Source organism: Lissotriton helveticus, chromosome 2_1 (assembly GCF_964261635.1).
Source record: "Lissotriton helveticus chromosome 2_1, aLisHel1.1, whole genome shotgun sequence".
Lineage (NCBI taxonomy): Eukaryota > Metazoa > Chordata > Amphibia > Caudata > Salamandridae > Lissotriton > Lissotriton helveticus.
The window spans coordinates 613,093,806-613,112,082 of record NC_136059.1 but is presented as its reverse complement, the minus strand read 5'-3'; the positions used below and the strand labels follow the sequence as shown (position 1 = coordinate 613,112,082).

Sequence of the window (18,277 nt, the reverse complement as noted above, 5' to 3'; positions counted from 1 at the left end):
AAGGGGGTGAGGCACGGGTGCAGCGTGGGACTTTGAACACAGGCCGCGCCGCATCGTTCATGATGGTCTGAAGTCTAGTCAGTTGGTAATCTGGGAGTCCTAGGTAAAGTGAGTTACCATAGTCCAGGCGGGATAGGATAAGTGCTACTACCACTCGTTTAAGGGTCTCAAAGGTGAGTAGCTGGGCCAGTTTCCGCAGCTGCCTAATTATGTTAGAACAAGCCCCAACAGTGGTGGATACCTGGGGAGCCAGGGTTAGTTTGTTGTCAATTTTTATTCCCAGGCTTTTGACTGTTGTAGCTGGCTCAGGGTATTTGCCCAGCTCGGGTGGCCAAAAGAGGCAGTTCCAAGGGTTGGCGTCATTAGTGACCGCCAACACCTCCGTCTTATCCGGATTGATTTTCAGATAGTTGGCCGACATCCAGTTTATAGTGAATTTTAGGATGTTCTGTACTTTCTGGTGCGCTGGAGACGAGTTGTCTATCCGGATAATAATTTGGGTGTCATCTGCGTAGTTGTATATTTGACAGTCCAACTGATTGAGCGCAGCTATCAGAGGCTGAAGATAGGCATTGAATAAAAGGGGGGACAGTGCGGATCCCTGAGGGACTCCGCAAGGGAGAGTGCCTGACCTGGATACTGCTTCCCCCAACTGCACTCTCTGAGAGCGATCTTTTAGGAAGGATGTGAGCCATGTCATTGCAGTGCCCTGCACCCCTTAATCGGACATCCGCGACAGAAGTAACTGGTGGTTCACGGTATCAAAGGCCGCGGATAGGTCTAACAAAATCAGGGCGCAGGGGTCCTTCGAATCGGCTCTCAGTCTCAGATCATCTAGGACTGCCAACATCACTAATTCGGTACTGTGATGAGGTCGGAAGCCCGTCTGGTTAGATTGCTGAAGGTCGTTGGCCTCTAGGTGGTATGCCAGGGAGGCAAGCACGTGTTGTTGCAGGACTTTGGCAAGGAACGGGAGCTGGGATACAGGTCGAAGAAAATTTTTCACGTTTTTTGTGTCGGCCCCTGGTTTTTTCAGGAGGGGGATCACACGCGCCTCCTTGAAATTGCTCGGGACCACTCCTGTTTCCAGAGACGTGTTTAGGAGAGACAGAGTCTCGTATTCAATTTCAGGGAGGGCCATCATGTAGATCCTCGGTGGACAGGGGTAGGCTGGGGAACCTGACTTCACACGTCCGAAGAGTGGCCTCAAGGCCTCATGTGTGAGCGGAGGGAAGGAATATCAGTCCGCTCCATCTTCAAAATGAGGGGACACAACCAATTAGGGAGAGGCTCATGCCCGCCTCCCACTGGAGGGTGTCATAAGGGGGGGGTGTACCCACCCCAAGGAAAGGACCCGTTGGTCCCTACCCGCACGCCCCTTTACCGCTTCCTAAATTTAGTGATTAGGGACAACCCTCAACCAGGCTTCATCAGATTTGAGGAAGAAAGAAGAAGGACCGAAAAGAGCCATGTTGACCCAGGAAGAAGAGAACACCTACTGCTTTGGCTTCAGCACATTCGGCCCGGCCCACTTTTAATCTGCCTACAGCGAGAACCCCGGCGAGTCCAACAACCCCCAGAGCCTGGAAGACCTGCCCTGCACTCATCTTACCAACTCTGTCTCCTGTGAGCACCGGATTTGCTCAGGCCAAGACTCACCCACAGAATCTGGAACCAGGCAGCTCAGTGATTCTGCAAAACTCTGCACCCAACGTCCACAGCCGGGTTTGAGTGGCCCAACACCATGAGGAGGTCTCCCCAGCGATCCCGACCTGGCATCTGGTGATCCCTGACCTCCCTCAAGCTTCGAGACAACGCCTGCAGCCTCAGTCTAAAGGGTCCCCCAGACCGCCACCAGAGCTGTTAAAGAACCTGATGCCAAAAGACACCTCTGAACCCAACAACTCACTGCCTTGAATGGCCCAACGGACGGTGTCCAGGCATCCCCCAAGAACCCAACTACCTTTCAGGCCGGTGGTCGCCTTCAGGAAGTCTTCCTACCCAGGCCTGCAGCAACTTTGATGAACCAAAGGTCACCATTGGAAATCCCAGGGTGTCCCAAGTCTTCTTGGCACTCTGCACCCGGCTGTCCCAGTGCTGCTGGTGATGCAGCTCCTGTGTTGATTGTTGACCCCTGCAGTGCTGATCTTAACCCAAGGACCTTTGATCCCACACCCGAGTGGCCTGCTCGTAAGCAGTTCCTGACCAAAGGCCCCCTTAGTGAGGAAAATTATATTTTGCCTTGTTATATGTGCCTACGTGTTCCCCATCCTATGTTATATGTGCATGATTGATATGCATATATCCCCCTATGATCGATTTAAGACGCAATTATAGTTGTGTCCAACTCTAGTATGTCAGTATCCAGTTCTCGTGAAAGCAACGAGTACTAGGCCTATGTTGCCACGTTTCACAGTGTGCACGTTAAAATTCACCGCATTGTCCCCGTTTCTAGGCCTCAAAAGGGCCCGGACACCAGATTCAAGCTCCAGTCTCCTGAACCCACTCCGAGGAGCGATGCAGCCCCCACCTGCATCCCTGACCCTTCACTTACTTCCTACCAAGCAGCGCGGTGCCCGGCCTGGCTCTGCCTGCCTGTCTGCCAAGAATATGTTATGCTTCTAGTTATCAGTCCAGCCTCTCGTCTTCACATTCCTAAGCTACTGAACCGCATAAACAGCTTCAGCTATAGTCTAGTCTTTCTGTCTCCATGTAAGAGAAATACTGTATTAATATTCATAGAATATTCCTAGCACACGCAATACATGTAGAATAGATGTATGCACCAGCCTTAGTGTCAAGTAGCCTTTGTCCTGATAACTTTTAGATTCTATCAACATGTACTCCAAACACGAGATACCAGATATGCTATAGGTACATGTCGTCCTGACACCGCAGACTTTAGTCTCCTCTTCTAGTGCAGAAGTCATAGCCCCCAGTTCTCCCTAGTAACACGTCATTGCCCGTTTGCGCGCACCACTAGGTTAAAGGTCCCAGCTGCTCATAGGTAGCCCCCTCCATGTTTCCGCCCATTCATGACACTTCTATGACGTTTCACATCACATGTCTCAGTGCACGCCCTGTACACGCCTTCTGTTTCCGCCCATGTGTTCTTATCTTACGTTTGTCACAAGTTACGCCTACTGTATGTAATGTATTTGAAATGTCTTACTATATATACACTGCACTGTTAATGAAATGGTGCAGCTGCCTTCCTTCCTTCCTATTTCATTTCAGGCTGTCCCGTTCCAGTCCCTTCCCTTTTGCCTGAATAAAGTCTGTTCAACTCGGACACATCGGATCCTGCCTCTTATTTATTGAGCTATCTGTTATTGTTAATATAGTCAAAAATAGTACCGGTAATTAATTATTTATTTACCACATAATGGCGCCCGAATAGGGACGAGCCCCTTCCTCACGCGCTGGCGATGCAACGTCGGTCCCCTGACCCTCTGCAGCCGTGACGGAACAATACCGTGCACGCGCAGATATTTCTGCTTCAAGTCTCCCTCAGGCCCACGGAGGAGACGGAGACTGCGGTCCGACATCCAGACGAAGCGGTGTGGAATGCGGTTCGTCCCGACCAGAGCCCAAGCCGAGAGAGCAAGGTCCGAAGTATCCGGAGGCCCATCTGTTTCCGAAGTCCGACGTTCGTAGTCCGACGTCGTAGCAGTCCAGTCCAGTCCGAGGCCTTCCAGTTTCTGCTTCCCGGTGAGTACCGTCGCGGGGGAAGTATCTAGACAGGATCATTAGTTTGTTCCTGGTCCGTTGGGTTTGGGTACACAGATCCAGTCCGAAGTATTCACCTAGGTGGATACGGGTCCGACGTGTCTCTTTATGGGACCGGTATGTTCTGTACTGTTTTAGCAGTGCATCCAGTAATTCTAGTAAGTTTCGTTCTCGAGAAATTCATGTGTTCTGTTTTCAGTGTATCAGGTAGTATTCTGTTCGAACTGTTATTAATGTATTTTTATGTCGTGGTATGAGTGCTTTGTTCGCTATTTTATTACTGTGATTATTGTGTATTGCGTTCCAAGTGTATTACCGAAATGCCTCTGTTCTCGAAATTACGTCAGTTAAAGACCAGAAAAGGGTTACTCGAAGAAGCAGTTCCTGTCCCTCCTAGGGACAGTCCAGGACATTTTATGTATCACAAGCATGGCTTAGATGCCATAATATATCTAGACTTATGGGCGGACTATACCAAGGAACTAGAAGAGAAATATAGATGGCCCGTATCAGGTACATGGGATGCCGAGTGCATCATGAGAGTAGAAGAAGCATTATGGAAAAAGAAAGCCAGACAGTCCCAGAAAGATGCCATCGAGTTATGGCGCAAAGAATCTCATAAAAGAACAGAAAAAGAATTCAGAAAAACAGAATTAAGTAGGGAATCCGCAGAAAAAGCCCAAGAAAGGGAATTAATCGAAGAAGGTGAACGAGTTAGAGCAGAACAGTCAGACAGACAGAGAAATGCCCTTATTAAAGGTATGTATCCTCTTCTTGCCGAGGGCTTGCCAAAAGCAACCCCGGAAGCACCCTGTAATTTACCGCCACCATTGGTCCCGATTAAGCTACGTCATAAACCGACCGCAGCTGACATATTTCTTTCGTCCTGCTTGGACGACACAGTCCCAGCCTATGCAAATCCTGTTCCGCCTGCTCCCGTTAATAATGTAATTCCTGTCCCGCCAACTACTGTTCCCGGGGGCCAAGTTCATGTGCCAGCACCCCCGGACCAGCCCACAGTAAACGTACCCGCTTTGCCAGTTACCTTACCAGCCCGTACAGTATTAACCGACGATTCCAGCTCAGGAAGGGCTGAAGGAAGTGCTCCTATCACCCCGCCTCAAGTTAAACGTCTGACGCTGCATGACGTAGCGTTACAGCGTACGCCAAAAGTGGCGACATACACAGATCTCAAGCGACTTCTTACTGACTGTATATATGATCCAGTTCCAGGCGAAGATCACATGATCTTATATTCAGTACGTTTAAGACGAGTTGCCAGCTTTTTGATCACCCTGCCTGATATGAAGGAACATCTAAACAGAATATATCGTTTTATCCGTACAGGAGAGAATCCAGGAAGTATTCACGAAGCTATGTCACAGAGGAAAGCCGAGGTTCAACTTATGATTTTAAAGTTCTTAATTAACTGTTTAATAAGAGAGCAAGATTATCCAGATAAAGATCAAGACGAGATGAAAGTTCTGACCAGGTGGAGTGACAATATAGCCGATGGAAAACACAAGACACAAGGTTGTATAGAGAGTATGTATAAGAAAATTCGTAAGGAAATAATACGTATACACAAGGAACGAGAAGCAAAGAGAGCAACCGAGAAAGAGAGTGACTCTTCTACTGAAGAGGTAGACAGCGAGAATCCCGACAGAATAGCGTATGTAGGTAGAACTAGACTTTCCGACCGACATTCACGCCTAGATTATAAGAAAGTTTTTCCTCCTCCTGCACCAGAACAGTGTTCTCTTGAACAAGTATTCCAAGCTACCGATCACATTCTGAAATCACGAATAGGGTATAGCGAGCTTAGTACAATGCATGAACAAGAACTAGCCCGATCAGCAGTCCGATGGACTAGTGATTCTACCACTTTTCCAGACGAAATAGTGGCACAAACGTTTCTGAAACTGCCCCCAGCCGAGCAACGTCTGGTGGGCACATATATGATTCAGCACCTCATTACACTGTATGAGGAACAACATTCTGATCCAGGTCCTCTACATGATGTATTGAACGAGTTACTCCAATACAGATGGAAAGGTCTAGGTACCGATTTAATTAGTGTCATTCTAGAACAGCGCCACAAATACCGAACGTTTCTGAATCCACATTTTGTTCATGTCTCACCCCCAGAAAATAAATCATTCTACATAGACAGACAGAATCCGTTACGGGAAGTGCATCCAGTTAAGGGAGAAGATGGTAGTCTAGAACGAGTATTTGTTTACACCCCTATCACGAAAATAGAACTCTTGGAAATGAAAAAGTTAATTCCCTGTCACGATAAAGATCCAGCAGGGTTTCACCGTGAATTAAAGGACATGCTCCGTATGGGAGAATACACGTATCCTGATATCATTAAAATGTTAAAAGTCCTGTTGCCTGCGGGCATATATGAAAAACTCAAAGAAAAAGAATGGGAGGTGGGAGAGAAAAAGATAGATTGGACAGCATTAGAAACTGAAGATAATACACGAGTACCAGGTACCGGTCTTGGGGATAAAGCTAAAGCTTTGCCCGAATTGTTAATACAAGTCTTGCCAAGATTACTAGCCACGAAAAAGGAAGATTGGGATGCCATCTCAGCCTGTAAACAGAAACAAGACGAAGATACTAGTGATTTTTATTCTAGATTTGAGAAATGTTTTATTATTAATAGTGGTCTGAAAACAAGTAGTGAATCGTACCCTCATCTTTTTGTTACCAAACTAGTCGAGAATTCAAGTCCACAAGTTAAAAATCGAGTACTGAAAGTCGAAAGTACCTGACAAGCTAATACTCCGTCACAGATGCTCCAAATGCTCCAGTATCACCAGAACAGAAGCAGGGAAGAGCAGGAACACGAAAAGAGACGTATGAAAGACACGAAAATGAAAGTACTAGTTGCACAGTCTGTTCCGCAAGACAGTCAGAAGAGGGGTCCCAATCAAGCCAGTCATCCGACAGCTCCCGTTAAAGGGACATGCAATTACTGTAAACAGCCAGGTCATTATATAAACGAATGTGCAGTTCTGAAACACAACATAGCTACAGGTAAGACTAAAGAAAGACCACGTCCGTCTAGACAAGAACAAGTTTCACAGACTTCCCAGCCACGGCAGAATGCACAACAGACAGTTATAGTACCGCAACCTATCGCTGCCACACAACATGTTACACAGCAGATGTACCAGTATGCACAGTCAGAGTATCCAGATTATCAGCCATATTCATGAAACAGCCTAGAGAGGGAGGTAGGCTTGCCTCTCATCGAGATTCCTGTAGATCAAGAGGGTCCCTATGTACACAGTCAAGTATTAGGGAAAGACAGAAAGTTTCTGATCGATACAGGGGCAAGTAGGACTACCATCAGTCATGACGAGGTTCCAGGGGCTCCGCTCTCAGGCTCTAGAAATGTTTCCCTTGGATTTTCAGGAAAGCCTATTGTTAATGAAATATCGAAACCAGTTACTCTAGAAGTCGGTCCATTGTCCCGAACTACAGATTTGTTACTCACGAAATCTTGTCCAGAGAATCTGTTAGGCATTAAAACTCTGAAAGAATTAGGAGCAGTAATATGCTGCTCCCCAGAAGGGGTCCGTTTGTTTCTCCGTGATTTCAAAGGTCATTATGTATTACGTGATTTTGATCCAAGATTATTGAATGTACCACAGCATTTATGGGCGCAAGGTCCAACTGATGTAGGTTGTATGCATATCACGCCCCATCGTGTTACCCTGAAGCCAGGTGTTGTATTACCACGAATCAGACAGTACAAATTGCCACCTGAGGCTGTAACAGCCTTATCTAAAATTATTGACGAGCTTATTGTTCAAGGAGTGGTTGTAGAAACTGACTCCAATGTATGTAATTCTCCTATCATTCCAGTCCTGAAACGTACTGATCCAAATGTACCTCCAGTTTATCGATTAGTGATTGACCTTCGAGAACTTAATAAATGTATCATACCCCAATACCCAGTGGTCCCTGATATTTCCTCACTCTTGACAGCCATTGATTCTGAAGCCACATTCTTTACAGTTATCGATCTCAAGAACGCATTCTTTAGCGTCCCCATTCATCCAGACAGCCAGTTCCTTTTCGGATTCTGTTTAAATGGAAGAAGCTATAAATTCACACGAGCTCCTCAAGGTTTCACAGAAAGTCCTAGTATTTACAGTCAAGCACTTAAAAGACAACTAGACAATATTCACATGCCAACTGACACTGCCCTGCTCCAGTATGTCGATGATCTACTGATCACAGCCCGTTCTGAACGTGACTGCGAACGGGCGTCACTTACAGTCTTGTATTTCTTGGCCGAGATGGGGCACAAGGTGTCCCCTTCCAAATTGCAATTCTGTGTCCAGCAAGTGGTCTACTTAGGACACTTACTGTCCAAGAGGGGTAGGCAGTTGACACCTGACCGCATCCAGTTAATAGCACGTCTTCCACAGCCCAAGACTCAGAAGGAGGTACGAGCTTTTATCGGCCTCACTTCTTACTGCAGACAATGGATTCCTCAGTACGCATTTCTAGCCAAGCCACTGATACAGTTAACGACACAGGAGGCAGCCGTATCGACTGTCCTCCCTTGGACCCAGGAAGATACACTTGTTTTCAATGAGTTAAAGAAAGCTTTATGTAATGCACCCGTTCTAGCAACACCGAACTACAGTAAGCCTTTTACACTTTTTGTCACTGAACGTGATGGTACTGCATTATCTGTTCTCACACAAGATCAAGCAGGACAATACAAGCCCTGTGCTTATTTTTCTAGCACATTAGATCCAGTAGCCCAGGCTCTGCCTGCGTGCCTCAAGTCAGTTGCAGCCACAGCATTAGCTATCAGACAAAGTGATTCCATAGTGTTAGGACACTCCCTGACAGTACAAGTTCCACACTCCGTGGAAGTTCTTTTAAACCGAACACAGACTCAGCACTTGACAATTGCACGTTTAACAGGTTATGAACTGACACTGTTTCAGCCACACATAGAAATCAGACGCTGCAACATTTTAAATCCAGCTACATTGTTACCGTCAGTTACTTCAAATCCTGCCACACATGACTGCGTGGAAGTTGTTAACACTACGACAAAGCCAAGACAAGACTTGACAGACATTGCATTACCTGATCCCGACCTGACACTTTATGTGGATGGTTCATGTATGAGAACAAGTACAGGAGAACTAGTAGCCGCGTATGCGTTGACTACTGAAACCGAAGTTATAGAAACACATCGTATTGACACCCTGTCTGCTCAAGCAGCAGAGCTAGTCGCTCTGACCCGAGCCTGCATACGTGCCAAGAACCTGAAAGTTAACATATACACAGATTCACGCTATGCATTCGGAGTCGTACACGATTTTGGAGTGCTCTGGCAAGAAAGAGGTTTCATGACTTCTCATGGAACCAAGATTCAGCATGGCCCCCTCATTCAAGCTCTGTTAGAAGCAATACATTTACCGACAGCTATCGCCATCATGAAGTGCAAAGCACATACGAAAGCCACTGATATCATTTCCCAGGGTAACGATCTAGCAGATCGAACAGCCAAGCTTACAGCCCAGACTCCAGACATTTCAGTTAACACGACACCGACACACATTCCAGATCAGACTACTTGTATGACAGTTAAGGACCCTACACAAGATGTAATAGATATACAGTTACATGCTACTCCCGATGAAATAAAGAAATGGTCTGAACAAGGAGGGGTCCAGACAGATCAAGGATGGTTGACGAAGGGAAAAGCCACATGGTTTCTCCCCGACTCTATGGTTCAAGTCATTATTAACACCGCACATAGTCCAGCACACTTAGGAGAAAAAACCATGTTAGACAGTATCCAGAACATCTGGTTCAACAAGCATTTACGAGCAGCAGCCAAACAGAAAGTGCGTACCTGCATGATCTGTTGTCAGTTCAATCCAGGTAAAGGTGTCCCGGTGGAACAAGGTGGATTCCATCCTCCTGACCACCCTTTTGAAGTCCTCCAGATGGATTATATTCAGATGGAGCGATGTCGAGGTTTCAAGTATGTCCTCGTAGTTGTATGCGCTTTGTCCAGATGGACAGAAGCATATCCAGTTCCAGATTACACAGCTGCGACCACTGCCAGACAGTTGGTTCGTGAGTATTTCCCCCGCTATGGATTACCTAGGGTCGTGTATTCAGATAACGGCCAGCCATTCTCATCCGAGCTCATGAAACAAGTTTCCCTTCTGTTAGGGTACCAGTGGAAGTTCCATTGTGTACGCCATCCTGAAGCAGCCGGTCTCGTAGAGAGACATAACCAGACTCTGAAAATCCGCATTGCTAAAGTATGTGCAGAGAAAGGTGTAGATTGGATAGTAGCACTGCCAGTCGCCCTTTTCTATATGAGAATGGTCGCTCACTCCCGTTCAGGTCTGTCTCCGTATGAGATAGTGTTTGGTCGTCCCCCGAACATGTGGGGTACACCTAGACCCCGTACCATTACCGATGTTGACAGTAATATGCTGACAGATTACCTTGCCTCCTTGATGTCTGCACTACAATCTTGTCGTTCACAGGTTGCCGCTGCATTTCCAGACAACACTGAAGTGAAACCGCACGAGGTCGTTCCAGGTGACTTCGTCCTTGTGAGAAATTTTGATCGTTCAAGTCCGCTGGAGCCCCGCTGGAAGGAGCCCCGCCTCGTTCTCCTCACCACCCGGACAGCAGTGAAGATTGAAAACCGAAAAGGGTGGCTACACGCGAGCCACGTAAAAAAGTTCCATGGACTTAAATCAAAAACTTTTCTTAAGGACTGCCCCGTTCTCAAGGACTGCCCAGAAACTGAATCTAAACTTCCCCTGTTAGAGAAAACTCCGCAGCAGGAGTATAAATCCAAGTTGAGGTCTAGTAAGTCAGCCAGTTTAATTGTCTAAGTCCCTCTCGGGTGAAACGGTTAGACAGGTTCCTGACATGTATGAGATAGACCCACACAGTGAGAGAGTTAGTCAAAACTCTAAGAGATGTATCGTTACTCTGTTCTTTCTATTATTTTTAAGTCTTATGGTTACATGCATAAGTTATGCGTTACATCTATGTTTTCCTATTTCACATGTACATATGTTTTCTAATGTTACAATAGAGCACACATTTAGTGACCTGCCTCCTCACGAGTTATCCTATCGTCTTGCTATGCGTAATAATACTTTTATCCGAATGCTGCATTATTCACACCAGACCAGCAATGCCACTAATTGTTGGGTGTGTGGTCGACTCCCCCCTTTCCAGACACCGAAGGGAGTTCTGCCACTCTTTCCTTATCCTTTTTCACATAATGGTTCTTGTGGAGCATGGTCCACGTTAACGTTATCTCCAACTGATATGTCCCTTCTGAATCGAACATGTTTCCCAGACAAGCAAGGTCTTTCCCATAGAACAGGGTTAGATCTAGAAAATGAAGTATATGATTTAGGTAATTATTCATCGAATTTCATGGTTCTGAATGTTCAGTCCGAAACTACTCCAGATTTGCCTGCTATTTCAGTTCTACCAGTCAAAGGCGAATTATGTGTCAGAAAGAATGGTTCCGCACATATAGGACATAGTGATTGCACTACTATGGTCGAGTATAGTGACAGTGGGAAATCTATTTTCAAAGCCTCACGTCATTCTTATTTTGTTTGTGGTCAGACCGCATATGTTCGTCTGCCCCTCGATTGGGATGGAACATGTTATATTGCCTTCCTACTGCCACCAGTTTTTCTAGCCCCATCCGATTATCACAGAAACACACATCTAGTACACGTTAGACATAGAAGGGAGACCGAGTCCCCAATTGTCGATCAAACTGAAACTGCCCTAGAACAATATCAAGACTTCAATAAAGGTTTCTTTTTCTTTATAGGTCCTGTCCAGAATAGTAAGTTAATACGTAGGTTAACCAGAACCCTTGAAGCAGTAGTGAATGAGACTACTTCCGCTCTAGGTAATTTAACTGAAGAGCAATCTGCCATTAGATTTGTCGTGCTCCAAAATCGTCTCGTTCTTGACGTCATACTGGCCGATAGAGGAGGAGCATGTAGAGTCATCGGATCTAGTTGCTGCATTTTCATTCCTAATAACGCGCCGTCTGTTTATTCAGCTATAACCAGACTTAATAAAATTGCCCATCAGTTACACCAGAATCCAGGCACCTGGACATGGTCCGGTTGGCTCTGGAGTATCATATCTGCCTGGGGATGGAAAGTATTGTCATTCCTAGGTATAGCAGTAATGATCATATTCAGTTGCTGCCTCTGTTTACAATGTGGCCCTGCGATTTGCGGCTTGTGTGCTACCTCTTGTATTCCTAGTCCTAAGTCCCGTTCCAAGACAATTCGAGACGAGCAAATGATGCTATATGAACAGATAGATGGTATCATGAATATTGATGTTTCCTGATGGAAACGTAGGGCACAAGGAGGGAATGAGGAAAATTATATTTTGCCTTGTTATATGTGCCTACGTGTTCCCCATCCTATGTTATATGTGCATGATTGATATGCATATATCCCCCTATGATCAATTTAAGACGCAATTATAGTTGTGTCCAACTCTAGTATGTCAGTATCCACTTCTCGTGAAAGCAACGAGTACTAGGCCTATGTTGCCACGTTTCACAGTGTGCACGTTAAAATTCACCGCATTGTCCCCGTTTCTAGGCCTCAAAAGGGCCCGGACACCAGATTCAAGCTCCAGTCTCCTGAACCCACTCCGAGGAGCGATGCAGCCCCCACCTGCATCCCTGACCCTTCACTTACTTCCTACCAAGCAGCGCGGTGCCCGGCCTGGCTCTGCCTGCCTGTCTGCCAAGAATATGTTATGCTTCTAGTTATCAGTCCAGCCTCTCGTCTTCACATTCCTAAGCTACTGAACCGCATAAACAGCTTCAGCTATAGTCTAGTCTTTCTGTCTCCATGTAAGAGAAATACTGTATTAATATTCATAGAATATTCCTAGCACACGCAATACATGTAGAATAGATGTATGCACCAGCCTTAGTGTCAAGTAGCCTTTGTCCTGATAACTTTTAGATTCTATCAACATGTACTCCAAACACGAGATACCAGATATGCTATAGGTACATGTCGTCCTGACACCGCAGACTTTAGTCTCCTCTTCTAGTGCAGAAGTCATAGCCCCCAGTTCTCCCTAGTAACACGTCATTGCCCGTTTGCGCGCACCACTAGGTTAAAGGTCCCAGCTGCTCTTAGGTAGCCCCCTCCATGTTTCCGCCCATTCATGACACTTCTATGACGTTTCACATCACATGTCTCAGTGCACGCCCTGTACACGCCTTCTGTTTCCGCCCATGTGTTCTTATCTTACGTTTGTCACAAGTTACGCCTACTGTATGTAATGTATTTGAAATGTCTTACTATATATACACTGCACTGTTAATGAAATGGTGCAGCTGCCTTCCTTCCTTCCTATTTCATTTCAGGCTGTCCCGTTCCAGTCCCTTCCCTTTTGCCTGAATAAAGTCTGTTCAACTCGGACACATCGGATCCTGCCTCTTATTTATTGAGCTATCTGTTATTGTTAATATAGTCAAAAATAGTACCGGTAATTAATTATTTATTTACCACATAAGCCCTATTGGCTAACATTGGGCACCTGCACTCAACACCAGGCCGCCACAGTGCCGCTGTTGATGCAATTTGCGTGCCTACCTAGTCCTTGGGCAACCTTGGTCCTAACCCCAAAATCTCCCACACTGTAAAACTAATAACCATTTTTCTCCCATAGGAACCCATATTAACAGTTTTTTCTCCTAAAATGTTTTAAGTGTTGAACTGCTGTCTGTATGGAGAAAAAAGTAACTATACCTGAAACCAAGAAAAGTCTTACTTACCTTGTATTCTGAGATCCCTCTGTGTGGTATGTAGGCATACCACCCCAAGTAGTCAATGTAAAAGTATTTTAAAAGTAATTACTGTGTAATTTAAACTGCTTTTTGTAACCATACCCAAATCCATTCCCAATTGCATTTCTTTGTAAAGGTTTACAGTTGAAAGTACATTTTACCTACCTATACCAAGTCCTGCTTGGTTCTAGATATAAAATATACGTATACCTTTTTAATACTTACCCAAGTGGTCTGTATTCAGGCTCTAAGTGTGTGTAATCAGTCCTTGAGTGAGTGAATACAATAAATGCTAACACACCCTCTCGATAAGTCGAACTGCTCGCCCACACTACCACAACGAGAGCTGTTAGTACTTAGCTAATTTAGCCTCTGCTATACCTCTGGGGACTGCCTGGACTCTGTGCACACTACAACTTACCTTGGTACAGTATATACAGAGCTAGCTTCCTACAGAAATCTCTTACATGGGCCCACAGTAAACTTGGTGTCTCCCCAAGAATATCCGAGGCTGACCAATTTTCATTCACCATCTTCCTACCCACCCTAAGGAGCACCCCACACCATCGTATGCAGGGCGGAGCAGGCCTTTTATTCCACTGGGCATTTCCCCAGTGGGCTGGAGCCCATGGAGGCTGGTTTTCAAAACCCAATGTGGCTGCTGATGCCTCTGTCACATTCCACTGCTCCCTGAGGCTTGATGAGAGAGAGAAAGAGAGGGAGGGGGAGCTGGAGAGAAAACGGTCAGAGGTGGAGAAGAGAGAGAGAGACATCGTGAACAGAGGAAGGGAGCGGGCCGGGTTTGAGCATTTTTGCCAGGGTTGCTTTGACTTCTGTAGTAAATGAAGAAGCCAAGGCGCTCCAAGCAGGTAAGAGAGCCAGCCGCATAACACACACTTCACAGCTGACCAGGGAGTAACTGACCAATCAGGAACATTCACTTGAGAAACACCTCAGGAACGCTCATACAAGGTTCTAGAGGGGCAGGGGAACAAGGAACATAGAAAAAGGGCTAATAACATATGTGCAGCAACTTTCCCAGTGTAGCCCTGTTCTTATGGCTGTGAATTTGAGGTCACGTCTTAACTTTCTTTCACGCTGCCCTTTTTCTTACCATCCCGCTTGTACATCTCCGCCTTATCTCCCCTACCTGTCCCACCTCCCCCACGCTCCTCTTTTGTTGTCGTATTTCTTAGTGATAGTCTGGGGCTGTTTTTGAGGTCAGAACAAAGCACCACATGTGGTTCTCTTGTCTGAAGTGTTCTTGTGCTTAGAAATATGAAAATGAAACTTCCACTATTGCTACTTAGAAAATGGAACGGGATTACTGCAACTCGCCTTTAATAAACAGGTGCTGTCCCAGAACTTGTGTCCACGAGATAGTTTACTAGTGATATGCCATCAAATGTATAGTTTTCTAACTTGTGGCTAAAACATTATTCTCTTGGCTTGTGGTATCGATGCTTATAAATCACTAGCAGTTTTATTCTATGTTACAATATTCCTCTTTAGGATATTTTATGTATCATTTCCAGCCTGTTTCACTCGAAACATCTACTCAACTGATATCTTCTTTAGCCCTGAATCACACACGGTCCTAAGTAAGTATCGCAGAATCTGCTGATGGCGAATGTTCTTTTTTTGCTCGTGGGGGGGTGGGAAGGACTACTTTCCGCCGGCCGCACAACTGCAGCACTTAGTTCATTAATTTATGCACGACTGCGGCCATCAGAGCTGCTGAGAGTGTCTCTCACTAGTGGTTGATTCTGGCCAGGCTTCCGCCGCCAGCCGGGTCCAACGGCTTAATTTATGCGCACCAGGAGTACTCACTGCGGACGCGACAGCTCTCAGATTCAAGTCCCACGCCGCTTCTGACCAACAACTTCACTACCGTCCTCCTCTGTTACAGGACGTGACGGAGCGGCAGAGGACCTCACATCCGGATATTCCCTCCCATGGTGCCACAAGCAAGTGGCAACCACTGATGATTGTAAGCCCTGCCCCGGGTCTTGATAATTCGACAGTCAGTGTCAACAGCGCCGTGGGCGGGAAATGAGGCAGCCGGGCGCCGCGTTTGTAACATTGTAGCGCAGTGCACTCTCAGCCAGAGAACTGAAACAAGATCTTTAACTGTTACTAAGCCTCTCACTGCAGCTAGTGCTGGCAAGTCCGCCGAACAGCACAGAGCTGGTGTAGCCACGCACAGGTCACAGGAGGCTCTGGTGGCACACGCTAGCACCCAGTTTCGAGTGGCTTTAAATGCGGGACAACGCATTTCAGTGCGGTGATGCGGAACACCACACTGAAATGCGTTAGTGTCACACCGGATGCGTGATACTTGGCAGGAGTGCTTTCCCAATCAGCCAAGAACCGAAAAAAGAAGCTCTGTACTACCTATAACGATTCTGCAATTTGCATCCTAAAAGCGAAAAACAAATGGATGAATGAAATCTGTTCACCACTGCTCTTCATATTTTATGTCTTTGTTTTTTATTTAAATGTATCTTACCTAGGAAGCATGCCCGGAAGTAAAGAACTGGGGCCTGGTAGCTGATGGAATATAAAACGTGGTATTCAAAACGAATAGCTTCTGTTTCTGCACAGCAGTCGATAGATACATGGGCGCAGGCCGAATGAGCTTCAAGGGCATCCTAAAAGAAAAAAAGAAAAGAAAACATGTACTTAAGAAGCCGGTTTGTCATTTCTGCGACGTGTAGTTTTAGTCACTAGCATGTATCCTATTCATTTTTGGAGTGCTGCTGTCAATCACTGCTGAGTGCTGAGTCCTCTGATCTTCAGCCACATGGCATCTGCCTTACTGCTGCCAGGACAGCTCAGTTCGAACGAATATATGATTATACCACGCTTACAATTACCACGCATGGCTTTACCACGCGAATTTTACATCGCAGGTGGCTTTACCACGTTGGTATTTACAACGAAGGACTATACCACGCGTAAAAAACCTGCACGTCTTTCACCAGCAGCCCTTACTTCCATCCCCCATGGAAACAAACGTCAAAACACGTCTACCAAAATAAAAAAAGGACTGCTATTTTGACGTACACTGCACGTCTTTGGAGGAGGTTTTTTCCTTATACTTAAAAAATAATGTGCGTTTTTTTATTTATGTAAACAGCTTGTTATTTTTGGGGGGGAGACCCCCCCAGCCCCCCCGGGCCCCCCCCAGCCCCCGAGCCTGGCCACTTAGACAACCAATCTCTGAACCATAACAGCCTCTTACGACCCCTTAACACTACCTTCCATCAACCCTAAAACTCCTTATAACCCCTGTATGCACCCATCAATGAACTCTAAAAAACCCTTACTACTCCTTAACACTACCCTTTGCTGAACCCTAAATATTCCTTAACACTATCCTTATCCTTAAAAACCCTATGCCCTCTATTGGAACCCTTCCCTGAAACCTAAAAACCCTTATTGTCCCTTAATGCTACCATTCTCTGAGCAATAAAAAACCTAAACTACCCTTATACATTACCCATCCTTGAACCATATGACACCAAACTACCAGTTATTCTACCATTCCATGATTCCTAAACAAACCCTTACTAGTCCCACGCCTCCTTTCTTACCTCACTGTAAATGCTCCTCTCTACTTTAGAAGGGGGATGCCCCCGTGCCCCTGCTCTCAGTACAACTACTGCAGCCTTTTAAGGCACAACATTTTTCGTTTTCTAGTAGTCACACATTTTTATTATTCTATTTTCTCTGCAGACCACATTTTTGACACATTTTTTCAATCTACTTTTTTCCGCACTGTATTTTTACTGCAAACCACGGATACAAACACAGAGCGTGACAGCACCGAGGCAGAGCAGCAAATAAGTAGTCACGGGTGTGTGCCTTCAGTAAGGCCCGATGACACTGTGGTGAATGTTGTACTTGTGTCATTTGTTGTGTTTTTTTTTTCCATTCTCATTTAGCGGTAAAACACTGATACATTTTAATGAGGTGATCTCGTTACATTAAAACACCTATTACATTCAAATTGTCACAGATATAATCTTCTGACATCATAATGTCTTGCTTTAATTAAAGCTCGAGACGAACATATCCATATTAGGTTGTCCTGACTTTAAACGCTACAGAACAGTTAAATAGTAAACATAGTGCCTGTTCCAGGAAGCAAACAACCTCTAGTGCAGAACTTCTGTTCCAAAAACCACAAGTTTCAAAGGCATAAATCCCAACGTACCTCTTTAATCATTATACTTATTTATTTTAGAGGTTTTATATAGCGCTGGCTGGACCCAGGGGTATCAGAGCGCTTTACATTATAGAGACAAGAAAGGTCAATAAGACAGGCGACATACATAGCATCAATGTAAATACACAACATATAGGTCTCCGCCTGACAGATTTCAAAATGATAAATATGGGAAATAAGCACAACAAAATGTGTAAGATGTGATAAATCAAAAATATCAAAAAGGCACAAAATTGAAAAAAGAGCCGGAAAATTGCGGAGTCAGGATAGGGAGGTTAGTGGTCCGTTAGGTTGGTAAGGAAGAGAAGTGGGAGGGGCAGAAGTGGGGGGTGGGTTGGAGGGGATGCGGGCTGAGGTGAGGTGAGGGTGGGCAAGGGAAGGGGAGGAGCAAGGAGGGGTGAAGGTGGTAAACGGGGAGGGGGAAGTGACGAGGAGGAAGG

At 45.7% G+C, this 18,277-nt stretch overlaps 1 protein-coding gene across 1 annotated transcript in view; it reads right to left on the bottom strand.

The window, feature by feature from the left end:
• The window catches only part of ATG10 (autophagy related 10), a 760,473-nt gene that overhangs the window by 308,561 nt on the left and 433,635 nt on the right, over positions 1 to 18,277 (bottom strand). Inside the window, exon 4 of the mRNA XM_078677772.1 lies at positions 16,116 to 16,257. Within this exon, the coding sequence (XP_078533898.1) occupies positions 16,116 to 16,257 (142 nt within the window). The remainder of the gene's footprint in view (positions 1 to 16,115; positions 16,258 to 18,277) is intronic.